This window comes from Arvicola amphibius, chromosome 1 (assembly GCF_903992535.2).
Source record: "Arvicola amphibius chromosome 1, mArvAmp1.2, whole genome shotgun sequence".
NCBI classification, from domain to species: Eukaryota; Metazoa; Chordata; class Mammalia; order Rodentia; family Cricetidae; genus Arvicola; species Arvicola amphibius.
Genome location: NC_052047.1, coordinates 150660925 through 150676854, shown reverse-complemented (window position 1 = coordinate 150676854; position 15930 = coordinate 150660925). Strand labels below are relative to the sequence as shown.

Genomic DNA, 15930 nt, shown 5'->3' with positions numbered 1-15930 from the left:
GACACAAATTCAGTACCCACTACTGGGCAGCTCACAGCTGTCTATTACCCCAGCTCTAGGGAATGTTTCTGGCCTTCTTGGGTACCTACTCACGTGACATACACACACATAGACATACACATGACATGTAATTAAAAATAATGAAAATAAACCTTAAAGAAAATAAGAGCTAGCCAAGCAAGTCAAAGGGAGCGAGCCAACAAGCAGTGTTCCTCAACTGCTCTACCTCAGTTCCTACCTCTGTGTTCCTGCCCTGGCTTCCATTACAGGAGGACGGAAACCTGTAAGCCAGACAAACCTTCTCTTCCCCAAGGTGTCTTTGTCATAGAACAGAGAAGCAAACTAATATAAAAGTTGGTACCTGGGATGTGGGGTGCGGCTGTGATGGATCTGGCCATCTGGCTTTTATGCCTTGGGCTGCCTTGTGGGACGAAGGCAGAGGATTTTGGAACTTTGCGCAGGAAAAGCTGCGGAGTGCTCAGCTTAGAGACCTGTTGTGGGGACTCGGAAGACCGTTGAGAGCAACGCAGACAGTGGAAGTGAAACCTTTGCTCTACTGGGGCAATGGATGTTTGTTAGCTAGGGCTGAAAAATCAGAGGCAAAGTCTTCTGGGAAGTGTTTCTCAAGGTTGCCACACAGAAGCCGTGGCCTAGTAGGGGGCAAGGCTGCATCTCAAGCTCTCAGCAGAATTTGGCAAACCATGTATGTGTCTTCCACATGGTATTAGTTTTGAAGGCTCGAAAGTGTCATGGGGAACAGCTGAGGTCTGGTACCATGTGGCAGGGTCAGGGTCCCTGAAGAGAGGCCAGGAGGCCATGGGTGAAGGTGCAGTCTCAGTCACAGTGGGAACCTCAGATTATAGGAGACATGAGTGTGGGATGTGTGCCGAGGACGGCAGCAGCTGTAGAAAGGAGCGACTTCAGCCTGTAGGACGAGCAGTGTGTGCTGCGGCCCAAATGCTGGACCCTAAGATGCAGGCTTTGATATCACTACTAGATGTTGGACTTTGCTTGATCTGATTTGTGTCCTGGTTCCCTTTTTTTTTCAAGACAAGGTTTCTCTGTAGCTTTGGAGCCTGTCCTGGAACTAGCTCTTGTAGACCAGGCTGGCCTCGAACTCACAGAGATCTATCTGCCTGCCTCTGCCTCCCAAGTGTTGGGATTAAAGGTGTGCACCACCACCGCCTGGCTGGTTCTTCTCTTTTGAAATAAGAATGTAACTATTTTGGATTTTACAGCAGCCCACATTTAAGAGACTGGATATTATTTTTAAAAAGATAACTTCGACTATCAAGGTACTATAATTTTTTGTTTGTTTGGTTTGGTTTTTTTTTTTTTTTTTTGAGAGGGTTTCTCCATCCTGTTCTGTAGACCAGGCTGGCCTGGAACACAGAGATCCGCCTGCCTCAGCCTCCTGAGTGCTGGGATTAAAGGCGTGCGCCATTGTCCAGCTGGACTGTCTTTCGTATTGTGATATTAACATGAGATCCTGGGAACAAACAAGAAAGGAAAGGTTGTGCTTAAACGGAGATGTGCTTGGGTGCCACAGCTGACAAGGGCTGGGATATCATAGTTCTCTTGTTAAGCTTGACACCCAGAAAGAGAGAGCCTCATAGTCGAGGAATTGCCTCCATCAGACAGGCCCATGGGCATGTCTTCAGAGGCATTTTCTTGGTTGCTAATTGATGTAGGCGGGCCCAGTTCTCCGCGGGCGTTACATCCCCTGATAGGTGGGCTTGGGCTGGTCAAGGGAAGGATGCCTGCCAGTAAACAGTGTTCCTCCATGGTCTCTGCTTCAGTTCCCGTCTTCAGGTTCCAGCCTTGAGTTCTGTGTATGGACTATAACCTGTAAGCCAAATAACTCTCCCTTCCCCAAGTTGCTTTTGGTCAGAGTGTTTTATCTCAGCAAACTAGTACAGGGACAATTAGGCTGGGTGGCAGGATGTGAGTCAGGGCACCTGAGGCTGCCCGGGGAGGGTGGGGCACCCTGGGAAAGGTGGAGTTTTCAAGGTGGGTCCTTGAGCAAGCAGCCCTGCAGGCTCCCTCTTTAATTTTTTTGAAATTACATTTATTTTATAGTATGTCCTTTGCTTGTATTGTATGTGGGTGAGGCATATAAATCTAAGGACAGCTTGGGGAAGTCAGCTCTCTCCTTCTACCATGTGGGAACCAGGCATCCAACTCAGATGGTCTCCTTTGGGGCAAAAGCACCTTTACCCATGAAAAGTGGCTTCCTGTTTTTGAAGCGTACTCTCAAGACCCCTCCTACCCTTTGCCTGCCCAGCATCAAGAGCCTAGGACTCCGGTGTCCTGGGGAATATAAAGATCTCTGCTGTATTTGCTGAGGTTAAGGTGTGGTCCTAAAGAAGGAGGTGGGCTAGGATTTGTGTCAAGTGACTAAAAGGAGCTGAAGAGGCATGGCTGCCACGTGGGAGGGAGGGCTCTAAGACCCGGGGTGGGCAGCCCTCCCAAAATCATGAGACATAAACCTCTGGTGCCCTTCACGTCCTGCTGGGCAGACACCTGGCTTGGAGGCTTGCTTACCCCAGCAGAGGCCAGGTGTCATCCAAAGACCCTGCACGACTCTCGCCGGTCCCGGGGCTGGGGAGGCCCTGCCACCCACTCTAGCTGCCCACCCGCAGCCCCGCTCCGTCACGTTCCAGCCGCCTGACTCAGAACGCGCGGGGCGGGGAGCCGGGAGGCGGTGCCGGCGCCCGCTCGGCCCTGGAGGCGGCACCAGGAAGCACCCGCCCCGGCCGGAGCCGCCATGTAACCGGCGCCGCCCGGAGCCCCAGCCGCGCGGGCCCCAGAGACCCGCCCGCCATGGGAGACGAAGATGAGGACGAGGGCTGCGCCGTAGAGTTGCAGATCACCGAAGGTGGGTGCGGGATCCCGAAGCGGCTGTCCCGGACGGGTGGCAAGAGTCAGCGACCCGCTGAGCTCATTCGCCCCCTGTGCCCGCAGCCAACCTGACTGGGCATGAGGAGAAGGTGAGCGTGGAGAACTTCGCGCTGCTCAAGGTGCTGGGCACGGGAGGTGAGGAACTGCGTTCACTGGGTCAGTGCCCCTGGCATGGTGCTTTGGGCCTTCTGCCCGCTCACCCGCCTGGGCCTGGGCCTGGGCCTGGCTTTGGGGAGGTCCCCCTACCCTTTCCCGGCACAGCTCCCCTTTCCCGCCCCGCCCTATCGTGCCAGGGTTCCATGCCCACTTGTAGGGCGTCCACGTTGACATCACTTCTCTCTGCAAAGTCCTGTGCGTGCATGCCCCCCTGCCGCGATTTCCTTGTCTCTTTGGGGGTTTGACTCCTTCCTAAGAGCTTTGTAAAGCTTCTTTCCTTGAGAACTCCACTCTTGTATTTTGCAAATCCCCCAGTCCGGGTTTGCACATCCCTCCGCTGTCTGGGAGCGCGCCTCTGCCTCCGGTGACAGGCTTTTCATCCTTTCTCAGCTCTCTGATCATCCCAGGTTTGCACGTGCCCCGCCCCCTCCCCGCCCCGCAGGCCTTCTGGAGTTGCAAGCTCCCCAGGCTAGTTTGCACTGCACGTTTCTTCTTAGGCTTAACTTAGCACCCTCCAGGGAGGTACTCACCTTTTCCTTAGAAGGCTCTGTCAGCCTTTTGCACCCCTGCACCCCTCTTCCCACCAGTTTGCACCGCCCTCACATTTACAACCCACCTTCCATCCGCTTGCTTGCTGCTCCTACAGCCTATGGGAAGGTGTTCCTTGTGCGGAAGGCGGGTGGGCACGATGCGGGCAAGCTCTATGCCATGAAGGTGCTTCGCAAGGCGGCGTTGGTGCAGCGCGCCAAGACACAGGAGCATACTCGCACCGAACGCTCGGTGCTGGAGCTGGTGCGCCAGGCACCCTTCCTGGTTACACTGCACTACGCCTTCCAGACGGATGCCAAGCTGCACCTCATCCTGGGTGAGGGCCTGTCACATCCTGGCTTTGGAGGGGGACGGGAGTTAGGTTAGGCTACCTTATAGGGGAACATCTCAACCTCTCCTGCACCCCCAGACTATGTGAGCGGTGGTGAGATGTTCACTCACCTCTACCAGCGCCAGTACTTCAAGGAGGCTGAGGTGCGAGTGTACGGGGGTGAGATTGTGCTGGCCCTGGAACACCTGCACAAGGTAAGAGGGGTCCTGGCTTCTGGCTGCTCTCTGGGGACTGTCCTGCGCCTGATAAGGGGCTTCCTGTTTCAGGGATGGCCAGTACCTCCTGGTAGGGTCTCCTTCTGGAAGGGGCTTTCCTCTAAACAGGAACTCAGGCTTATCTTCACCGGACTTCCTCAAGTGGTGACCTCAGACCTCAGTCCCCAAGGCCTTTGAAATGGGGCTTTTTGTTCACCCCACTCTTTTTGGAGACGTTGGCCACCGGGCCTTTTCGCTTTATAACGTCAGTGGCCCCTTTCTATGCCTTTCTTATTTTTTGTTTATTTATTTATTTTATTGTATGTGTGATGTGTGTAGGTGCATATGTGTCACAGCATGTGTGTGGGTCAGATTAATTCTCTCCTTCCACCTTTACATGGGTTCTGGGGGTCAAACTCAGGTTGTCAAGCTTTCCCCTGCAGGTATGGTCTCTGCTGAGCCTTCTTGTTTAAACCCCCTTCCCCCAGCATTTCCCGTTGCCCGACCTGGCTTTGAACTCCCTATGTAGTCAAGAATGAACCTTGAACTTCTTTTTTTTTTAAAGATTTATTTATTATGTATACAGTATTCTGTCTGCATGTATGCCTGCAGGCCAGAAGAGGGTACCAAGTCTTATTATGGATGGTTGTGAGCCACCATATGGCTGCTGGGAATTGAACTCAGTACCTCTGGAAGAACAGTCAGTGCTCTTAACTTCTGAGCCATCTCTCCAGCCCCTGACCTTGAACTTCTGATCCTGCCTCCTCTGTCTCACAAAAGCCCAGTTTCGTGTGTTGCCGGGGATCCAACTCAGGGCCTCCGCTAGGCAAGCCCTCCACTGACAGATCACACCCAGCCTTAGCCATTTCTTTTTTTTTTTTTCTCTTTTGGTTGGTTTGGTTTTGTTTTAGACAGGGTCTCACTCTGTAGCCCAGCCCTCTGGCTAATTGCTGACTAGTCTAGGCTGATCTCCTGCCATTTCCTTTACGTACTAGGATGACAGGTGTGAGCTTACAGGCCTGGGTCCAGTGGCTTTTCTAGTAGCGAACTCTGCCCGGGTTTAGCCTGTCTTAGAGATTACCCTGCAGGCTAAAGATCTTCAAGATGCCTCTTTATCCCACGTGGGCACCCTCAGGGCTGTGGCTGTGTAGGGTGTCTATCAAGGCAACACTCAGTGTCCCGTTTGCTCCTGCCAGCTGGGCATCATCTACCGTGACCTGAAGCTGGAGAATGTCTTGCTTGACTCGGAAGGTCACATCGTCCTCACAGACTTTGGGCTGAGCAAGGAGTTTCTGACAGAGGAGGTGAGAGGATGGGGAGCTTGGTCCATGGCGCTGCCAGCCAGGCCTTTGTCCTGCTCCCTCCAGATCAGCACCCTGAGGGCTGCAGAGTGGATGGGTAGAGAGGTTCCTACTGTTTCCCCGGGATCATCTAAAGTTGAGAGCAAATTCTGCACTAAGCCTTTAGGGCCTTTGGGGCATGGGAGAGGTTAAGGTATCCACATGGGTCCTCTCGGCTTCTCAGAAAGAGCGGACCTTCTCCTTCTGTGGCACAATCGAGTACATGGCCCCCGAAATCATCCGAAGCAAGGCTGGACATGGCAAGGTGGGTTATTCGGGTGACAGTGGCGGGGTGAGGTTGAGAGCACAGGACCTCATTCTGGCCCTGCCCCCATAGGCTGTGGACTGGTGGAGCCTGGGTATCTTGCTCTTCGAGCTGCTGACAGGGGCCTCGCCCTTCACACTGGAGGGAGAGAAGAACACTCAGGCCGAGGTTTCTCGGTATGTTGTACGTGTCATGGAGGGCAGCTGAGGGCTATAAGGCCTGCCTGGGCTGGGCTGGGAGGGGGCTTGCTGCCCCTGACACCCCCACCCATCCTCCCAGACGGATCTTGAAGTGCTCCCCTCCCTTCCCCCTCCGGATCGGGCCTGTGGCACAGGACCTGCTACAGAGGCTGCTGTGCAAAGACCCTAAGAAGAGGTTGGGCGCGGGTCCCCAGGGTGCTCAGGAAGTCAAGAGCCACCCCTTTTTTCAGGTGAGTTTTAACCTATGACTGCCTCTCATATCCTCCACCTCTGTAGGCTGGGCTGCAGTGTGGGTAGCATAAATGGATCCGTGTTTTTCTGATGTTGCACACAATAAGAGGTCAAAGGGCAGAATGTGGAGACCCAGCTGTTCTCAGGCCACTCTCACCAGGCAGCTCCCTGAGAATGCAGGAACTGGCACGGAGCCTTCACATTAGACCTCACTGCATGGGTTCCCAGATGTTGCCTTCTTCTGTTTACATGTAGGCATCCTAGTTGGCATCTGTCTGATATGGCAGCAAGAGCATCCATTTGTGGGTATCCCAGCCAAGGAGGGCCTCCTGGGTTGCTCTCAGACCAGAGTCTTCCTCTCCCAGGCCAACATGGTCCTAGGCAGAGGTGTGGGCAAGAGTGGAGCCCAAGATGCAGATGAGCAGGGTCTACTTCCTTCAGGGAATTTCTGAAACACCCCAAACTCAAGACTAGATGCTGGGAGAGCACTCACCTGTCATTCTGCAGAAGTCCCAAGGTCTTTGAGGCATGACACTTGGAAGGGGTGTTTCCTTCCCTTTTCTCTTTCTTTGGAAAGCTCTTTGGAGGCTCCTGTATACACATGAACACACACACACACACATACGAACACATACACACACATATATGTGCACATACAGTGGGTGGGCGGGTGATGGCGAGAAAGAAGTTGTCTTTGAAAATCAAAGCTTTTGTTGTTGTTGTTCCTCCATTCTTAGTATGTGGCACCCAATCCCAGGGCTTCTTTGTGACTCTAAAGGGCTGCTGAAGCTCTTGTTATCTAGACTGCTTCCCAGGCAAGAAGCAGGAGGAGGGAGAGCATCTGTCAGCTAGTGGTACCTTCCCTTCTAGGTACTTCCCTAGGTTCCACCTGACAGCATTTGATTACAAGCCATTGGGCACAGCCAGCTAAAGGAAGTGTTTGTAAGATGGTGCATCTTGGTTATGTTAAGATTATGGTGCTAAAAACAGATAGGGAGGATGGATGCTGGGTAGAGATTACTTAGCTCTGGTACATTAGTCTAGACCTACATAGAAGGGTGTATGCTCACTCCCAGAAGTGGAAAATTCAAAGAAAAGTGTTTTTTATTCAGGAATATTTGTTTATTTATTTTTACTTGACTGTGCACGATGTGTGTGCAGTGTCTGTGAGGGCAGAAGGCATCAAACTGGAGTTACCTTCCCTTGTGAGCTGCTTTGTGGATGCTGGGGATTGAACCTGGATCCTCTGGACGAGCAGCAGCCGAGCTCTTACCCACTGAGTCATCTCTCCAGTCCAGCTTGTCTATGTTTGATGTCATTGCCATACAAGTTCGGGGACCCAGAGTGTGGCAAGTGAAAGCTCTCTAAGGATAAAGAGGAGGCAGTGGGGCAGGGAGGCGCCTACTTCAAGGTCAGAGCCTTTGCCCTTGGGGAGTTGCCCAGCGAGGGTAGATGGAGGAAATTGGGGTTTGCACATCTTGTCCTCTGACCTCTTATTGTACATTACATCAGCAACACATGGAACACATGGACTCCTTTGCATCTCTCCACAATGTCAGAATTTACTGTGGGACAATAAATTCACAAGCTTCATCAGTGTGATTGGTTGGTGACTGTCAGGTAATCTAGTTCCACTTGGTAGTCCTGGCGGTCCACTTGGTAGAACTGGCTCTGTGGACCAGGCTGGCCTCAAGCTCACCAAGATCCACCTGCCTCTGTCTTCTGAGTGATAGCATTAAAGGCGTGTGCCACCACCGCCTAGCCTCCACAGGTTTCTTTAATCTAATTAATCTAATCTATCTTTTTTTTAATATGGAGCACTTCACAAATTTGCATGCCATCCTTGCGTAGGGGCCATGCTAATCATCTCTGTAGTGTTCCAATTTTAGTAGATGTGCTGCCGAAGCGAGCACTCTTTTTTTAAAACTTATTTTTGTACTGGGTGTAGTGGTGAGTACAAGGCTAGCCTGGTCTACACGGTGAGTTCCAGGACAGTCAGGGCTGTGTAGACCAGGCTGTTTCAGTAAACCAAAAGCCAGGACATGCATGTGGAGGCGAGAGGACAGTTTGTTGGCTTTCTCCTTCCACTGTGTGTGTCCTGGGGAGTGAGCTCAGGTTGCCAGGCTTGGTGGCAAGTGGCTTTACCTCTGGAGCCATCTCACCTCCCTTTCAGTCCTGTCTGAATTATATTAGCTCTCCAATCACTGGTCCACATGCCACACGATATACAAGTATTTAGGATGTAGAAAGACTAAGAAAGGGTTAAAGAGGCTACTGCTGAGGTTGTCCTGAAGGCACAGAGCAGATGCAGGGCCAGGCAATAAGCCGTTTCTGGGCCCAGTCTGAAGTAGGCTGAATGTCACTGCAGGAGAGGCTGCGAGGGAGCCTGTCCTCTGCTGGGACAGATTTCCTGGATGAGGTTGTTGCTTATGACCCAGTGACTTTTTAGCAGTCCGGCCACATTTTGGTCGTGGGATCTGTCTTTCTTTTCATAGTCCCAGGTGAGGGACTTCCTTTAAATGTGATATGTTCATGTGACTGATTTTTCTCATATCCCGCCAGGGTCTCAAACTCCCTCTGTAGCTGAGAAGGACCTTGCATTTCTGATCCTCCTGCTTCCATCTCCCCAGTCCTAGGATAGGATTGGACCTAGGGCTTTGTGCAATCTAGGGAAGCACTCTCTCCCCTGAGCTATGCCCTGGTTCCTGGATAAGTATATTTTCAGGTGTCCTTATTTATTAGATACAAATATTTATCAGCGTGTGCCTCTGGCTGTGCTGGCAGATGGCAGATGTTTTCTTGTATTAACAAAATGCAAAACCATTCTTTCTCTGCAGTTAGACTCAAAATGGAATAACTCAGGTCAGCAATTCAAGGTGAAGCACAGCCTGAAAGGCCCTAATCAGAGTGATCCAGCCATGTTCTCACCTCTTACCCCTGATCCTTCCTCCCCAGGGTCTGGATTGGGTTGCTTTGGCTGCCAGGAAGATCCCAGCCCCATTCCGGCCCCAGATTCGCTCAGAGCTGGACGTGGGTAATTTTGCAGAGGAATTCACTCGGCTGGAGCCTGTTTACTCCCCTGCTGGCAGCCCTCCACCTGGGGACTCTAGGATCTTTCAGGTGAGTGGGAACTCCAATGGAAGAGATGCAGGACACTACTGCCTGCTTCAGTCCTGCTGGCAAAGTCACTGCACAGTCCCTGGGTCATGCTGGGGACACATCTCCACAGACCGTTCCACTTCTTAGGGGATGCCTGAAGTTGTCAGTTAAGGAGCCAACACAGCTGTGTCACATCTGCTCACCTTTTAAAATTTTTATCTGTCTCTCTGTCTGTCTGTCTGTCTGTCCGTTTATTTATTTATGTGCATAGGGTTTTTTTTGTCTGTTTTAATGTTTATGCACCAGAGTGTGCCTGGTGCCTAAGGAGGCCAGAAGAGGGTGTCATATCCCTTTGGATTGGGTTACAGACAGTTGTGAGCTACCATGTAGGTGCTGAGAATCAGACATGGGTCTTCAGGAAGAGTAAGTCAGTGTTCTTAGCTGCTGAGCCATCTCTCCAACCCCTGCTCCCCCTTTATATGCTGGGGATTAAATATAGGGCCTTACTTGTATTAATGAGTGCTCTGCCACAAAGCCATGCCACTGGCCCCTTTCGCTTTTTATTTTGACATGGCATTGATGAGTTGCTCACACTGTCCTTGATCTTTCTTACTGCTTCAGACCTCTCAGTAGCTGAAATATAGGCCTGCACTTCCAGGCCTGGCTTTTCCTTTCTATCCCACCATCTCCTTGTTATATAAAAAATTGCTTTAGGGCAGTGGTTTTCAACCCTCCTAGTGCTGCGACCCTTTAGTATAGCTCCTCATGTTGTGATGACCCTAGTGATAAAATTATTTTTGTTGCTACTTCATAACTGTAATTTTGCTACTGTTAGGAATCGCAATGTAAATAGCTGATATTCCTGATGGTCTTAGGTAACCTCTGTGAATGGGTCATTCCACCCCAAAGGGGTCATGACCCACAGGTTGAGAACCCCCGCTTTAGGGTCTAAAGAGATTGCTCAATGTTTAAGAGCACTGCTGTTCTTCCAGATGATAAGAGTTCAATTCCCAGTACCTACATGGTGGTTTACAACCATCTATGACTCCAGTTCTAAGGGATGTGACATCCTCTTCTGGCCTCTGAGGGCATTGCATGCATGTGGTGCACAGACTTTCATGCAAGCCAAGCAAAACACCCACACTTACAGAATAAATAAATTAAAAAATAGTGCTTTTGCCAGGTGGTGGTGGTGCATGCCTTTAATCCCAGCCCTTGGGTGGCAGAAGCAGCAGATCTCTATGAGTTCAAGGCCAGCCTGGTCTACGGAGTGAGTTCTAGGATTGCTAAGGCTACATAGAGAAACCTTGTCTCGAAAGATACTGCTGAATTTAGTTAAGTGTGTGTGACAGCAGGTGCAGCCCTTCTGTACTGTCCTGGGCCACTAGGCTGTGCTAGGTACTCTGCGGGTGCAGGACTTCACGTGATGAGAAAAGTGGGGTGTCACACACTAGGAGGATAGACAATGGCCCTGTGATTATAAAACAAGGTGAAATAAAATGTGTCCACGCAGGCTGTGCGCACCGCATGTAAGAGCTCCTAACTGCCCTTTTGTGGAGGTCTTCCCTGTGATGAGCTCAGCCCTCCGCACTGACTTGCACAGCAGCCCCCGTGGGCAGCTGACCCTGACATTCATCCTTGCAGGGATACTCCTTTGTGGCCCCGTCCGTCCTCTTCGACCACAACAATGCAGTGATGACAGATGTGCTGGAGGCACCTGGTGCTGGACACAGGCCTGGCAGGGCAGCAGTTGCCAGGAGTGCCATGATGCAGGTGGGCTGGCCTGGGATGGCAATGGTATTGGCTTTGTTGGAGTCGACTCTGGCCTGGTTCTACCCGGTGCTGGTGGTATGACTTGGGTGGAGGCCATCGGCCATGACATGGCCACCCAACTCCGGAATGAGAACCTGACCACTGCCCCGTTGCCTCCAGGACTCGCCCTTCTTCCAGCAGTATGAGCTGGACCTTCGGGAGCCTGCTTTGGGTCAGGGCAGCTTCTCTGTGTGTCGGCGATGTCGCCAGCGACAGAGTGGCCAGGAATTCGCTGTCAAGATCCTCAGCCGCAGGTGGGAGCTGGCTTTGGGCAGGGCTCACAGAGAGACCTGGGGATAAGGGCCCGGTAGGTCACTGTAACCCCTCCTGCTTTGTCCCTAGGCTGGAGGAGAACACACAGCGTGAGGTGGCTGCCCTTCGCCTGTGCCAGTCACACCCTAACGTGGTGAATTTGCATGAGGTGCTTCATGACCAGGTGACTGACGTTTGTTAGCTTTGGCCTATGGAGTGGGAGGTGAGCGAAGAGGGAGACCCTAGAAGTGGGCTCTGAAGGGCGTAGGACCTGAGGACTGTGATGCACCGCTGAGGATGGAGAAGGAATGGGATGTAAGGAGCACGCTCAGGAGGCGGAGCTTAGAGGACATGGAGTAAAATTGGATAAGGAGGTTCTGGAAAGCAGTTTCTCTCTCTCTGTGTGTGTGTGTGTGTGTGTGTGTGTGTGTGTGTGTGTGCGCGCGCGCGCGCGCGTGTACAGGAGTGGAATTTGAGGGCTCTGGAGATACCGAAGTCGGCAGGTGGTGGTGGTGACCCGCTGCGCCTTCCGCAGTTGCACACGTACCTTGTCCTGGAGTTGCTGCGAGGAGGTGAGCTGCTAGAGCGCATCCGAAAGAAGCGGCTCTTCAGCGAATCTGAGGCCAGCCAGATCCTGCGCAGCCTGGTGTCCGCCGTGAGCTTTATGCACGAGGAGGCGGGAGTGGTGCATCGCGACCTCAAGCCGGAGGTGGGCGCGGGCCCGGGCGATTGGGCAGGACTGCCTGACACCTGCGCCAGGCTGCCGCTGACTGTCGCTCACCCTCCTGTAGAACATTTTGTACGCAGATGACACGCCCGAGGCCCCGGTAAAGATCATCGACTTTGGGTTCGCGCGACTGCGGCCTCAGAGCCCGGCGGAGCCCATGCAGACGCCTTGCTTCACCCTGCAGTATGCAGCCCCAGAACTGCTGGCACAGCAGGGCTACGATGAGTCGTGTGATCTTTGGAGCCTGGGTGTCATTTTGGTAAGATTCTTGGAGGTATCTGGGGTGACCAGGTGTATTAGTGGCGGTAGCAGTGTCTTTGAGGCCAGCATGCGAAGCAGGGTCTCTGTGATACTGGGATTGAGGGCCCATCACTCTTGGGTTCCTATAGTGGAGAGGGCAGTGGTGCTGTAGGTGGGTTGAGGATACGCCTTCGTCTTGCATCCTGGACCGGTCTCACTCCTCCCTCTCCTCCTAGTACATGATGCTGTCAGGGCAGGTTCCCTTCCAAGGGTCCTCTGGCCAGGGCGGGCAGAGCCAGGCAGCTGAGATCATGTGCAAGATCCGTGAAGGGCGCTTCTCACTGGACGGGGAAGCCTGGCAGGGTGTGTCGGAGGAAGCCAAGGAGCTGGTCCGAGGTGCGGAGTTGGAGAGGGCTTGGGCATGGTTGGGGGGTGGGGTGGTATTTGTGTGCAGCAAGCGAATCCTTGATCAGGTCTTAGTTGAGGGGCAGGTGCGGAAACAGAGGAAGTCGGTCTTTCTAACATGTCCCTTCCTCGCCACCAGGGCTACTGACAGTGGACCCCGCCAAGCGGCTGAAGCTGGAAGGACTGCGAAGCAGCTCGTGGCTTCAGGACGGCAGTGCGCGCTCTTCTCCTCCGCTTAGGACGCCTGATGTGCTGGAGTCCTCCGGGCCAGCAGTACGCTCTGGGCTCAACGCCACTTTCATGGTAAGCGGTAAACCGCTGGTAGTCGGAGCCTGGCTTTTGGTGCGTAGGGAGGGGGTCCTGACTTCTGGAGGCTGGGGGTCTGGGGGCCTGTAGATCTGGGCACTATGGGATGCGCTCCAAGACTTCCAGATGAGGATCAGCAAACCCAAACCCGGCCAGGTGGGGACACTCATCCTCGTCTTTCCCAGGCATTCAACCGAGGTAAGCGCGAGGGCTTCTTTTTGAAAAGTGTGGAGAATGCGCCTCTGGCCAAGAGACGCAAGCAGAAGCTTCGGAGCGCAGCTGCCTCCCGTCGCGGCTCCCCAGTGCCTGCCTCCTCCGGTCGCCTACCAGCACCTGCCACCAAGGGGACACCCCGCCGAGCCAACGGCCCCTTGTCCCCCTCCTAGCTCCCGCCACTGTGTCCCCCTTCCCCTTAGGAGCTGTGACCCGGGAGCCTGGTGCTGCCACCAGACTTGTGCCAGCGGTTCCCACTCTGATTCCCAGGACTTGCCCTCCCCTCCCCACCCAGTCCCAGACAGAGCAGAAGTATTTTTATAAGCAGAGATTTTTTAAAAAAATGTCTTACCAGATAAAGAGTTAGGGACACAGGGAAGCAAGTGTTGTGAGCAGAGTGGGGTTTGCCCCCGTCCCCCCCTCAGGGCCTACTCCACTAAGGAAGGACATCCTATCCCATTCTTAAGCACGCAGTTGCCATGGGGAAGAAATCAGGAGCCCCCCTCTTGTGCTCCCCTGGGGCCTTGCTCCTGGGAGGGGATATCTGTCAATATGATGTCGCTTTATGGATCATGTGCAATTATGTCCACCAAAGACCTGTGTTGGGAACAGGAGAGAGACCCTGGGTGATCTCTAGAGCATTTCTGAGATTCATCACTCGTATGTCGCCGGCTTCTCCCCCAGTGGGGCTAAAGAAGGAGGTAGATGCTCCCCTACAAGAGGGAGCCCCTTTCTCACTCACCTATTCCCCATGGGCACAGCTGCTTCTGGCTGCCAGTGGAGCCTTGGGGGTCTGGGCTGGGCATCCACAGTCACTGCCTCAGCCCCTCTAGGCTGTGCCTTTGACTTTAAAATAAAACTCCATCCAGTGCTGTGTGTGGCACCTGTGGTCTGTGTTCATGGTGGGGATGTCTGGAGCTGGGGGTGAAGGGACAGGTAGACCTTTGAGAGGGTGTCGAAAGGTCTCCTTCATCCTTTGTCACTTAGCTGTGTGTGGTGTGCACCTGTGTGTGTATATTTGTGTGCGGAACCCTGAGGTCCATAGAGGCGGCCTCTCCTCAGTTGCTCTCCGTCCTCTAATATTAATTAATGTTTGTTTGTTTATTTATTTATTTATTTATTTATTTATTTATTTATTGCTCTTGGATTTTCGAGACAGGGTTTCTCTGTAGCTCTGGAGCCTGAACTGGAACTCACTCTGTAGACCAGGCCGGCCTTGAACTCACGGAGATCCACCTGCCTCTGCCTCCCTGAGTGCTGGGATTAAAGGTGTGCACCACCACTGCCTGGCTATGCCTGGCTTTTTATATGGGTTCTGGGGACCCCAACTCATGTCCCCTCACCCCTGTACTAGATGTACCTTACTGACTGATTTGCCTCCCCAGGCCCATCATTTTGTTTCCTTTGTGTGTGTGTGTGTGCCTGTTTACGTCACTGAGGGTGTGCATGTGTTCAGGTGTATGTGTACATTTGTGCAGAGACCCATGGTTGCCGCTGAGAGTCTTCCTCAATTACCCTCCTTTTCACTCATTGAATTGCAGATAGGGCTGGTCTGGCCTGCCAGCTGGCTCCAGAGATCCCCACTTAGCCTGGCCGGGGGGGGGGGGGGGGGGGGCGCTCAGCAAGCTCATTCACATTTCTGTGGATCCTGGAGATTGTTATCTTCCACTCCTACCCTCCATCCCTGTCTTTTGCTTTTTGAGACCCTAGTCCAGGCTATTCTGGAACTCACTATGTAGTTGAGGGAGTAGTTTGGACCTGGCACTCTTTACCTTCATGTTTCTGCCTCCTGAGTGTGTGCACCACCATGATCCAACCTGGTGCTTTGTGCATGCCAGGAAAACACTCAACCAGCTCCTGTACGTAAAAAAAAAAAAAAAAAAACTTTTATTTATTTTTTCCTTTATTTTTATTTATGTGTATCATATGGGTATCTTGCCTTCCTGTGTGTCTGTGCACCACGTGCACGCATCCCATCTGAAGTCAGCCGGGGTGCCAGACCCCCCTGGAACTGGAGTTATTAGTTGTGAGCCACCATTTGGGTGCTAAGATTCAAACCCAGGTCTTTTGGAAGAGCAACTGGTACTCTTCACCTCAGAGCTATCTCTCCAGCCCTGCTCCTGAGCTTTTCACATAAGCCAAACTCATCTCGGGTGTGTGTCTGGGCAGCTCTGGACAGGTTTGTGACTGGCAGATAGCTTTGCTCACTTAAGCAAAATATAAGCCCACTTGAGGTTCTTGAAACTACAGACCTCAACACAGCTTCTGGCCAGGCCTGATGTGGGTGAAAGCAGCCCTCTGGACCATGTTTCCAATGTTTCCTCTTTATTCAGCTTCTGTTGGTATTTGGGCCTGGAGGCCTTTTTAAGGCAAGATGACCTCTGGCCTGACTGAAATAATCAGGTGATATGTTCTTTTTGGGGGGTGCAGACTTTTTCTGTGTAGCCTTGATTGTCCTGGAACTTGCTCTATTGACCAGGCTGGCCTCGAACTTGTAGAGATATGCTTGCCTTTGCCTCCGGTGTGCTGGGATTAAAGGCAGGTGACACAACTACCTGACCAGGTGACAGGTGTTTAGGAAGCCTGGCGCTGTGCTCTATTGGATGCCATTAAGTTATGTGGCCACACTGAGCTCATCTTTTTAGTCAAGAATGCCATTGCTGATTGACTTATGGCATAGCTGATTAGCTATGGATCACAGATTTCCCC

General features: G+C 52.6%; 1 protein-coding gene and 1 non-coding gene across 3 annotated transcripts; one reads left to right on the top strand and one right to left on the bottom strand.

The window, feature by feature from the left end:
- Positions 1–2743: 2743 nt before the first annotated feature.
- On the top strand, positions 2744–14104 carry Rps6ka4 (ribosomal protein S6 kinase A4). Of its 2 annotated transcripts, none has more exons than XM_038327187.1 (17): positions 2744–2878; positions 2965–3036; positions 3704–3922; positions 4016–4131; positions 5328–5435; positions 5656–5736; positions 5809–5912; positions 6016–6166; positions 9123–9287; positions 10911–11039; positions 11199–11332; positions 11421–11514; positions 11866–12039; positions 12122–12316; positions 12534–12693; positions 12842–13005; positions 13194–14104. In XM_038327187.1, the coding sequence occupies exons 1-17, from the start codon at positions 2824–2826 to the stop codon at positions 13392–13394; spliced, it is 2322 nt and encodes a 773-aa protein (XP_038183115.1). In that variant the 5' UTR covers positions 2744–2823; the 3' UTR covers positions 13395–14104. The 2 variants fall into 2 exon arrangements, with proteins under 2 accessions (XP_038183115.1, XP_038183123.1); XM_038327195.1 differs by having other exon boundaries at positions 2764–2878; positions 2965–2990.
- Positions 7974–8080, bottom strand: LOC119806008. The gene has a single exon (XR_005284064.1). It is a non-coding gene; the product is annotated as a U6 spliceosomal RNA (small nuclear RNA).
- Positions 14105–15930: the final 1826 nt, after the last annotated feature.

Coding starts and splice junctions, on each gene's coding strand:
- Rps6ka4 (XM_038327187.1), top strand. CDS start 2,824: ATGGGAGACGAAGATGAGGACGAGGGCTGCGCCGTAGAGTTGCAGATC. Junction 5,436..5,655: donor AGGAGTTTCTGACAGAGGAG/GTGAGAGGATGG, acceptor TCGGCTTCTCAG/AAAGAGCGGACCTTCTCCTT. Junction 11,040..11,198: donor CCAGGAGTGCCATGATGCAG/GTGGGCTGGCCT, acceptor CGTTGCCTCCAG/GACTCGCCCTTCTTCCAGCA.